At 37.2% G+C, this 11643-nt stretch overlaps 1 protein-coding gene across 2 annotated transcripts; it reads right to left on the bottom strand.

The window, feature by feature from the left end:
* Nucleotides 1-7545: 7545 nt before the first annotated feature.
* LOC123566172 (uncharacterized) lies at nucleotides 7546-10399 on the bottom strand. Of its 2 annotated transcripts, none has more exons than XM_053517486.1 (2): nucleotides 10263-10399; nucleotides 7546-9700 (listed from the first exon to the last, which is right to left on the bottom strand). In XM_053517486.1, the coding sequence occupies exon 2, from the start codon at nucleotides 9694-9696 to the stop codon at nucleotides 8686-8688; it is 1011 nt and encodes a 336-aa protein (XP_053373461.1). In that variant the 5' UTR covers nucleotides 9697-9700; nucleotides 10263-10399; the 3' UTR covers nucleotides 7546-8685. Both variants share the same exon structure in this region, with proteins under 2 accessions (XP_053373461.1, XP_045216004.2).
* Between the last annotated feature and the right edge of the window lie 1244 nt (nucleotides 10400-11643).

Raw genomic sequence — 11643 nt, 5'->3', positions numbered from 1 at the left:
CCACTCGGGCTAACGCCCTCGTGGTTCAGTTCCTACGCATCTGAACTCTTAATCTTGGTAAATTAGACGATAAACCACTCGAAGGCCTTGATTATTTGTTAACTATATTATCGATGATCAGGCGATATTATTCTATTGCAGAAATTTGTTTATCTGTATTTATTGATAATTTAAGACGCCAGTAGTTCGATCGGGTCGCTAGTGCGAATCTATGGTTATTGAATAATCTCTAGTTTTGTACTGTTTGAGGTCATTCTATTTCATAACTACAGTTGCTAGCGTACATATTACTGGTTATAACGGCACCAGTTATACTAAATTCCATGTAATGGGAACTAAGTTGTAGAGCCAGTCTACATATTTATTGAACAACGATGGGAGCAAATGATGTATCTTTTGAATTATTTATTGGAGTGGTCTTGATTATTTTAAATGCGACGTGCAAATCATCCTTGTTGTGGCTGGTAGTGATCACACCCCTAGGCAGCCTGCAAAACCAAATGCCATAAACTAGTGACAGAGGGAAACGTCTATGCAAGCAACCTACAAATAGCTGTAGGCATACGGCGTACGTTTATGGTAGAGGAAACAAAGAAATTTGTTTTCTTGAGAAATAAATCTATGTTATTTTTCAGTAGGTACGCATGAGCTATAATTTCTGCTTCTGTTACTCTAATCCAGTCCATGTAATATAACGTGCCTCGATTAATCACTTTTACGCACGAGTTGTTCACGGGTTGGGTCGTTTTGATCATTTTTATATTTCAAAGCGGTTCATTCCTTCACAAAAAACTAAGCAGGCAAGTCGGCACTTCGTGTATAAAAATATGTTCATCACATGTTTGAAGAGCTGTTTTCCAGTAATGTTGCCACAGAGAGGAGGATGCAAGAAAAATGCAGATAAGTTTTGAACAAACTGTCTTTTTCCTTTACAGTGTATTTCATTATATTAAAGAAGGGTGCAAGGCAATCTGACTAAAGTACATCTATTACGCTACGCATAGGATCTGAGAACGACCTATTCATTGCCTCGTTCTGACGACCCTTTCGCTAGCCAATCAGAGCCTAACTTACAACATCTTGCAAATCTACCTGTAGCCTTGACTTTTGATATTTACAATTATTATGTCGTAATGTATTAGACAGCCGGTTAGCTCAGTCGGTAGGCCACTTGCTTTGTAAGCGAGGGATCCCGGGTTCGAGCCCTGGAATGACTGTACATTTTTCTTACTCTCTGACATTCGAACAAATCATCTGATTAGATAAAAAATAAAAATAGCAATACTGGAAATCCAAAATATACAGAAGACGAATGTGAATGGGTCGTTCTCAGATCTTCGTTTAGAAGATCAAGTACTTAAGTCAGATTGGGTGCAAGGCTGCAGTGGTTGGCCGCTGGGGCACATGAATGCATTGTGGTTTGGATGTTTTCATGTGTTGTTTGTGTCCAACAGTCATTTGTTGTTTGCGGTATCAGGGGCTGGGTTCTTTTCGAGGGAAATCCCCGTTTCTATTGAAAAGTAGCAGCAATCGTCATTATTTGTTTGTTGCCGTTTTGTTGGGACGTTGTGTTTTGGACATTGGGTGACAGTTTTATATGTCTCATGTCAAAGCTTTGACACGTCGCAAAATTCTAATAATTTAGGATGAAAGCTCAAAGTTTACACTGCTTATACAGTCAAAACTAAACGACTATCCTCAACGAATAAATGAAATATCTTTGAACAGAAAAGGTCGATGTTGGTGAACACGACTAGTGGTCAAGACGATTCTTATGATGATATTGGAATGGACGATTTTGATGATGATCACAATGATTATCAATTTTATTACTGACGTTGTTATTATGTCTCAGAGGAGATACTTGTCCAACGCACTCGTGCAGGAGAATTAATTTTGTTTGTTTGTTTGTTTGTTTGTTCAAAAATGCTTTTTTACGCTGTCCGTGTTGATCACGTGAGCTATATAAAATTAATATGATCCACAATTTTGGTATGCCTTTTAAAGGTTTGATACTGCGGTAGTATCTTAAAATTCAAGCTCACTTCCTAGGTTGGCCACTAGATAAGCATCTTAAGTTTAGCGTTCGACTGGCCTTCTCCTATTATTGGTGTTAAGGGCGTACGCTTCTTAACCGTTAGAGGGGGCCTTGACCTACATGGTCGGCCGTTCAACCAAATTCCTCGAATTGACTGTATCTTATATTAAACAGGGATTACAACTCTTCGGCCAATTGGTCTTTGACCCGTCGAAAGTTGTTTATAAATGTGTACTTGTAAGTCAGTACATATTATATATTTTATATATTTGTGGATCACTTTGCTACAAACCTCTAACATTTGGGTATGTTGAAACAGACATCACCCCCCTGTTTATGTCCTTGAGTGCCGCTTAGTGGACGCATCGGTCGAGAGGGCTAAGACGCTTTCCCACGGAGGTGAAGGCCCCTGGTTCGGATCCTGGCTACTCCCATTGCGGTATGTCCTTGGGCAAGGCACTTTATCACGTTTGCCACAGTCGACCAAGCTGTAAATGGGTACAAGCAAACTGCTGGGGGTAAGGTATAAATGGTTTTAACTGTTCTTAAAATAGGGTCGCTCAAAAGCTCTGCAGAACTTATGTTAATTGTTTCAATTGTTTCACAAAGCGACGGTAAATAAAATTATCTTTACCTTTTACCTTTTAGTGCAGTTGATTGCTTGGAGGGTTAACTATTGCGCGGCACAATGTGCCCGATCCTCACCTTTGCACCCGTGTCTGTTACGTACAATGTATAACTAAACAAATTTACCGGTTTGTGGAATAGTATTCTCCTGTATTTTGTGCGTTGGATATCGACTTATCTTTTCAGTTTTCCAGGTCTGCATAGTGGTGTGGGCGACATATATTATTTATTCCTCTGTGTGTGTGTGTTTGTGTGTTCGTGCGTGCGTGCGTGCGCGCGTGCGTGTCTGTCTGTCTGCGTGCATATGTCCGTCTGTCACAAAGCTTGTCCGCACTCTAAGATGAACATTTCACATCCGATCTTCACCTAATTTGACGAAAATGTGTTTGATCATAAATATCTCGGCCAAGTTCGTTAACTTGCCAAATCGGCTCAAGCACTTCGGAATGAAGGCCCTTGAAACTTGTTTTTTTTATAATCAAAGCACTGAAAGTCTGATAAGGCAGTCGCGTTATAATCAAAGCACTGAAAGTCTGATAAGGCAGTTGTGGGAGACATGCGCCTTTTTCAAAAGCATCTTTAGTTTAAGAAATATAATATCGTGGTTATTTACTAATCGTTCTAATTGTTCTAATTTTGATGGTATCCTCATGATGATGATGATGTTGATGATGATGATGACGTTGGGCTAGTAATCATACCTTTTAACGCAAAATTAAAATATTGCGATGATGACGATGGTGGCGGCGTTATGATGATGATGATTAGACTATGCATTTTACTGTACATTGGGTAATAATTACAGTAGTACTATGTTGACCTTCCGAAACTGGAAATGGTTTAAAATTAATCATACATTAAGTATTAGATTGCTCACATTTTGTTCATTATACAGCAGTACAATTTATTGTTTTGTTTTATTTTAAGCAGGTATTGAAAGTAAATTTCTTTTGGGCGATGGGTAAAGAAAACACGCATGTGGACAATAGAAATTTATGCTGGTGTTGGGTAAAGTAGTTAAAATATGTTATTTGGTAGCAATACCTGAAGGTAAGTAGTCAGGTAAAAGCTACATGTTATTAAACCGTTGTCTTCGGTCCCTTTTGTTCTACCATCTAAATCGGTTTATGACCACATTATTTATGATAACGCTTTTTATCAAAAATTATTTTGATGTGGATGTTGTAGAAGCGAAAGATAAAAAGTCGATGTTATTGAAAAGTTGTATTTGGTCCGTGTTCTACCGTATATGATACAGACTATACATTGGTTGATGTCTGTAATATCCATGTTTACGCTTGTAATTAAATTGTTTTGCTGTGGCTTTTGTTAAATCAAAATTTCTAAGGAGGTTAATTTGATCGAACTGATTTGAACGGCATATGTCATACACATTTTGCTTTCGAATTACGACTTTGACTGTGTTTTCAGTGCTAGATGGTGCCTGCGCATATATGTATTATGTAAGAAAATATTCCGTATTACGCTGCCAGTGGCTTAGTCGTACAGGAATGCAGTATCATTGATTCTTGAATATTGCATCAGTATGGTATCTTAATGCCGCCATCTATTTAATAATTTTCGTCCACAGTGCATCATAGCGTTGCCTATTTTGTTTCTATGCAATTTGGCTAGAAATCTATCATTTCATGCTTCATTTCATGATACTTCTATCTCATACAATATGCCATGATATTTCATCAATTTTCTGTAATGATATTATAATAATAAAAGTCACGGCCTTATCCCATTCAATCAGCATTTGTTATTTATTGTCAATAGTCAGAAGCGACACACTGTTCTTACTGATATATGGTTAAAATCTAGGTCAGTTCTCGTCATGGTTAAAACAACATGTCTCTCAGAGTGCGGGCGAGTCTGTCGCTTCTTATTTTCATGTCCTACAGATAAAATAAATCAATATACCTCTTAGAGCACTGTTTCAGACTCTGGTGTGAACTTCAGTCTATCAGTCAGATGTGTTTGTGAAGAGTTTTAAAGAAGAGTCTGAAACTAACTACACTTTTCAGTTCTTCATAAATATTTTTTATTTTCAGAAGTCGACAAATTACTACCAAGAACTAACAAAATAATGCATTTGATCAAACATATTTTTTGAGTATTTCTATTTAATACCTACAATTGATACATACAAACTCTTACATCCCTTCATCTGTTTGATTTGATCATATTATCTATAGTTTTCGCAAATTTTAAGATTCACATTATCTTTTAAAGATAGTTTTTGAACTTGTATATTGAGTAACCACAATTCGACTAAGCCAGCCGAAAAATATTTACATTTAGCAAATGGACTTTGTCTAAACTGAATTATATATGAAGACTTCAGTTATCTGGTCTTTTACCAGACACTAATTTAGAATTCTTTTATTATCAAAATCCAGCATCATTCTTGAGAATTATTGATGAGAAAACTAGATCTAGAATGAGATCAGCGACGTTGCTAATTTTAATACCGAGCTCTTTTATGCCAAGTAATCTTAAGCACAATTATATTTAGTTTTCTGCCGCTTTAAGTTTTCGTCCAACGCGAATATGATTTGTTTGCTTCAAATCAATAGTAGGAAAAGCATTAGTATTAATTCAGATCTTAAGAGAAAGGATAGTATTTCTGTTTCATGAATGATTCAGTTTTGGCCTATTGGCATACAGACACTAAATAGAAAAATGGCGCGAAAAAAACCGGTAGTCGCATAATGGCGGATACAAATAGTCCTCAGTTTTTTTGCTCTGTAGAGCTATTTTCCTTATTATCTTTGCATTTTTTTTTGCTAAAATCACATGACAGATCTATGCTTGACATGTAGGTAGCTTTTTCATAATGAAATAACAACATGACAAAATTTTTCATGGAAACTTAGATCATACACCACCAGTATAATTTGGGGTCTCATTTTTTAGCTGATTTTGCAGTTTGTGTGTTTGACTGAAATTATTTTTCTTGCATCAAACATGACCCCACTTTTCTTTTGATTTTTAGTTAGCACTGACAATATTCTTCAAGAAAATGTAAGTTACAGAAATTTAAAATGGGTCCTGATGTGTGCTGCGGTCATTGGAAATAGGTCATTTTTATATAGAATAAAGAACAACAACTATTTAGTGTGTTATAACCTATTGGTTTCAAAACATTACATCAACTGAAAAAAATCTCTGTGACAGCAACATGGTTGCAAAAATAGCAAATAACAAACGAGGGAAAATATAAATTATTCGGAGACTATAAAAGTGCTTTGTCTGTAGTAACGAAAAATTATAAACGGGTTATGAATATAATATTTCAGAATATTCAACATATTTTAAGGTAAGGGCGTAACAACATAAAATTTCTAGTTATTACAGTAAGTTCATGACCTGTATTCATAAGCTTCTTTCTTTCTAACAGTTAATTCATAAAGTATTGAGAATATCTCACAACGGAGAAAAGAACTCTTTTTGTGCCTGATACCCCCATACCTGCTTTGAGCTCACCATGTAGCGGATGCCACGTGGCACTACTCATATTATTACAGAGTCTGTTTATGGACGGTAGTGAAAATGCTACCGTACACGCCCGAGTTAGACAGAACTCAACATTTACACATGTTACAAGTAGGGGAGACCGGGGTAAGTCGGAACAAAAAATACTCTTCGAACTGTTTTGTGTATTTATAACACATTCGGCAAATCAGTTATAAATATTTTAGCAATTCATTGTAATTTCTTCAAGAATATCGGCTCACTTTGTATACTGAATAGGTATTTAACAAAATAGACGAGTCCAAAGTAACAAGGTGTGATGTTCCGACTTGCCCCGTCGTTGGGGCAAGTTGGAACACGGACAGGGGTAAATTGGAACAAAATAAAATATACTTACGATAAATGTGTTGCAAGTTTAATCAAACATTAACACCTTTCAACAGGAAACAATCATAATCTTTGCATGAAACAATTTCAGTAAGACAAGAAAAACGTCATTTGGGCACAACTATCACCCTCATCGTTATACGGACCCACAATGCTCGACAAGGACACCACAAAACGATTGTTGGGTGCTCGTCCGAAAATACATGGTCGATAAATGGCGTATATTTAGTATTATTGTCTACCAAGTCAACCACAGAAACGCCTAACAAGAAACGCCTAACAATAACATTAAAATTTTCTAACGGCAAAGATAACAGAAACGAAATCGAACATATCGCACATCAAAGGGAGATGACTTATACAAAACAGTCTAACCATAAGACTTTATAGTAATATCAAACATTAGTAACATCAGTCTATCAACTGAAATGCCCCTATAATGAACATGTTTTCTAACGCTTAATGTAATGTACAAAAAGAACATTTTAAACTTGAACCGAACATTTAATGTCGTTTCTAACCGAAGCTCAAACTTTGCAATAGACTAACCACATTAGTTTCACCCATGCCCTGATATGTGCCAGGAACACTCTCGTAAACATACTATAACTATTACTAACAGTCAGTTGCAGTACATATACTTAAAGTGTTATCACAAAGTTTTAAACTCTTTAACGAACATAATCGGAGTCGTCAGAGTCGCAGTTAATGCATACAAACATTGGACCTGAGTTAACGCAATCAGCGTGTGCCCATTGTTTGCATACAATGCACTGAATCCATTGTTCCCTAGATCTGCTATTTGAATAAGGCTCAAGACACATTAAACAATAGCACTCATTTTCTGTCTTGTCCGAATCACTGTCTGGTAGCTTGCTGCGTACGGCCCTCTTCTTTGGTTTTACAGTAGAGGAAACAGTACGCGGTTTCTTCTCTTTTTCTCGAGTTAAGGCCTTTCGTGACTTCTTGGCTTTAGTTTTTGATTGTTCAAGTTCAAATCGTGCTTTTTCTGGAGTATCAGTGAGTATAGCTGATTTAAGTTTACGTTTACCTTTTGTCTGCTTTCTTTCACCAGCTTTAGGAAACGGCCTTACTGACTCTGGCGAAAATACCTTATTGATGTTTCCTTTGTTTTGTCCTTTTCCACATCAAATGGACTTTGAATTTCGGTTGATATTTCAGTAGCTTGGTCATTCTGTACTTTCGGATTTGCTTGGACCTCTTTATCATTGCATGTATTTTCATTTGGAGTATCTTGACCTTTTCCAACAGTGTCTGTGTCTGTTGTGTTCTGATCGTCTGATTTATTTAGCACAGCTTGATAATGTTCACCATGGAAGGCCAACATTATGTGTCTCGTAGGAAGTACAACAGGTCTTCCAGGCCCTAAATCAATGGTTATAACCCTATTTCCGTCGACTTGATAAACAGTCGTTTTCATTTATAGGGCACTGTTCAATGCTGACAGCACTAAATCTCCAGTGTTGTTGCTGTACTCTTTGTGGATAATGTACCTTTCCAGTTCAGTTTCAATATTTTGCCCCTCAACCGTAAATTTGTTGTAAAACTGTGAATACGTGTTGACTTCCTCCGTAAGTTTATTGCCGATTTCCTCGATGGAAAAATTTGCAATGTTTCCTGATTTCAGACTAGCTTGTACAGCATACAAAAGACAGTGCCCATCTCCGGGGACGTTCTCAAGCCCAAGGTTCTCCTTTTCAATATGCTGCCTTATGCGTTCCCACTCTGTATATGTAAGATCAAATGCACTGTTTCTCAAAGCTTCTTCATTCTCTGCGCCATCATGCACTTCTAATGTTTCATTTTCTGGCCGGTTGCTATGAGTGTCTTGGGCTTTGTTAACTGGGGTACTTGTGACAACATGCTTCTCTGTGACGTCATATTCTCCATTTTCATTTTGCATTGACTTAGTTTCAGGCCGATCTATTACATAGGATGGAGCAAAGTCAAAATCGGTGAAAACATCTGGATTGTAGGGGACAATACCAGATACCTCGAATCCTCGAATGATGTTCAGTGGCGTTGCAGCCTTCGGTAGCGTTATGCGCAAGATACCTGGTATGTCATAAATAGTCATTGGCTTACCGGGATAGTTCTTATCCATTTATCTTGCTCTGTTTGAACATATCGTTTCAAAGGGCCATATACAGATCTGTCCAAGGGCTGCAGCTTGTGGCTGCAGTGCGGGGGAAAGAAAGCATAATTATCCCATTTCGTTTCGCATAATTAAGTGCAGGAACGTGAACATGGCTGTGGTGATTGTCGAGCAGAAGGAGCACAGGGTTGTCAGAAATTGGTCGTGTATGCTCAACGAAATGCTTTAGAAACTCTAGAAAGTGTTCTCCTATCATCCACCCAGATGTATTTGCAGATCCTATGCAGCCGGTAGGGCCATCGCGAATGAAATGATCTTTGAAATTTTTCCTGGGAAATATTAGCATTGATGGTACCATGTTTCCAGTTGCACTTACTGCCAGACAAGTCGTCACCAGAGTCCCTCTCTCCCCGGATGTCATTGCACCTACTTGTTTAGTACCTTTTGTAGCAATGATACTGCGTGGTTTTTGGACGGTTGTAATGCCTGTTTCGTCTGCATTATATATTTGGTGACTCTTTAACTGATTCTTATCTATTACTGTAATAAGCTTTTCATAGAATTCCCCAACATTTGTTTTGTTAAAGCTTGTACTTCGTGACAAGCTAGTAGCTTCCGGTATTCGCGCAGAGAGAGACTTATGACGTCTCATAAATCCTGAAAACCAGTCTGGTCCCGCTTTTTTGTCACGGTGCCACGAGTCGGGAACTTTTATCTCATATTGGACAGCACATTCATACGCTAAGGTTTTAATATCATGTGGAGTCAAGCCAAAATATATTCCTGCAGCAAACTTGATGTAGTTTTCAAGAGACGTTTCTTGCTCTTTAGTAAATATCTGCAGATGTTTCGAATACCCCGTTTGAAGACCTTCAACGTCACCACCCCCAACTTTCTTTAAGTATCTGTGTAAAGTTGTTTTCGGTATATTAAACCGTTCAGCAACAGAATTTAAACTACTTTTGTTCACTAGGATTTCTCGTAGTGCCAATCTTATGTTACTTTCAGACGCCATTCCCTTCGAAGTTTTTCTTTCATAGTTCCTCATTTTGCTGTAAATAAAAAAAAATCAGTCGTTAACATTTTAAGCAGTTAGGACCTACAAATCTGCTGTTACATCTTTTCTAGACTGTTACAGAGTTTAAAATTGCAACTGCTAAAACCAACGAAGAGTGCTATCAGGAAACACCACACACTAATTATATAGACGAAAAAATAGCGTTTAGATACAATCTGATGTTTTGCCTACAGCAATATACCAAAGTCAAATGCAACTAAATTTACTCTGAATGCTGTCATTTTAGTAGACCAATTTACATTTGCCTTATTTTGGCAGACAGAAAGGAGAAATACCGCAGATGACCAATAGACCTGACTGGGGCAAGTCGGAACATTGTTCCAACATACCCCGACCACGCTGTTCCAATTTACCCCGACCACGTGTTTCCTTCTGTCATCGTCTCGTGAAAGCGCGCCGATGACAGTGACTCAAATTGTAGTGTTTCAGATGTTAGCTCAGAAAAAGAACTTTTATATCATGCAAAACGATAAACAATATTTCTATACTCATGATATGTGAAACAAAACATGTACAAAATGCTAAAATTTACTTACGGAGTCGAAAATTAAACTTTTCTTACGCTATCTTCTTGTTTTGATCTCCCGCCATTGCAACTTTTGGAGATAGCAGGTACTGGTAACGTCAGTCTTATACGTCATCAAATATCGTGTACATTATTGGCATATTGAAATTATCGTCCTTGTTCCGACTTACCCCGGTTTCCCCTACCCAAAAACAAATTAGAGACGTCGGCAGAGATGTGTTCATACGGCGGCAGATGTGTTCATACGGCGGTGAACGGAAGCTTTTAAAATTTAAACCTGGATGTGTACGCGTATTTTTAAGAAACACGCATCTGAAAACGCTGTATGTTGGGAAAAGAGTGTGGAAGTAAATCTTAACTTATCACTGAAAATTGAGATAAAAAAGAAAGGGTCATAACTCAGTGAAAATCATTCAACCGTAAAACGAGTAACATATACGTAACACAACTTTCTACTGATCCTTTCTCCTGATTTTTGTATAAATCCAATTAATGATATGAAAGAAAATACATGTAATCCGAATAAAATTATTACAAATGACCTTTAAGGAGTCATAACTCCGACACAAATCAAAGGCGAGCGTCCCAACGATACGTACAGCTATAAGCTCTAGGCTTTGTACCTTGACGTTAAACTGAAATCTCGACAGAAATTTAAGAGAACAAACACGGACAAGAATCTCTATACAGAATTTATGTATAACTAAAGATATGTCTGCTATGAAAACTGACTTAATGAATTATGTAACGTAGAAAATGACTGTAATGGTTGAATTCAAGCATAAAGAGCAAAATATTACAAAAAACTCTGCGCTACCCGCTTTCATATAGCATTACTGGTGTTGACTGGTATCATACATTTCTGGTTTACATTATGTAGTATTTGCTGTTAAAACACTATATCCATACAATCTGTTTAAAATGACAACAATATTACGGAAAGTAAGACGAAGTGTGTTAAGAAGAATACAATATTAAACTATAAAAAGATGAACCAGTTTCTAACATTACTTAAACATTTATTTCCATTCAGTTGACGTAAACGTATGATCCAGTGGTAGCACTGTCGGAATACGAAACCAGGGGTCGTGGATCAAAACAGCACTTGGCAATATAAATGCAATAAATAGTCTGAAAACCAATATTTAGCAATATCTTTAGTTTTTCTGATCGCTAGATGTCTGGCGTCTGTCGTCTGTCGTCCGTCAACATTTAGCTTGTGTATGCGATAGAGGCTGTAATTTTCAACTGATCTTCATGAAATTTGGTCAGAATGATTACCTCGAAAATGGGTCATCTGGGGTCAAAAACTAGGTCACTAGGTCAAATCAAGGAAAACCATGTGTATGCGATAGAGGCTGTATTTTTCAATTGATCTTCCTGAATTTTGT

The sequence above is a fragment of the Mercenaria mercenaria genome, chromosome 11, assembly GCF_021730395.1.
Source record: "Mercenaria mercenaria strain notata chromosome 11, MADL_Memer_1, whole genome shotgun sequence".
NCBI lineage: Eukaryota > Metazoa > Mollusca > Bivalvia > Venerida > Veneridae > Mercenaria > Mercenaria mercenaria.
The sequence above is the reverse complement of the archived record's forward strand: the minus strand, read 5'-3'. Positions and strand labels throughout refer to the sequence as shown.

Excerpts from the sequence above, each read along its gene's own strand:
- LOC123566172 (XM_053517486.1), bottom strand. The coding sequence starts at position 9,696 with ATGAGGAACTATGAAAGAAAAACTTCGAAGGGAATGGCGTCTGAAAGT.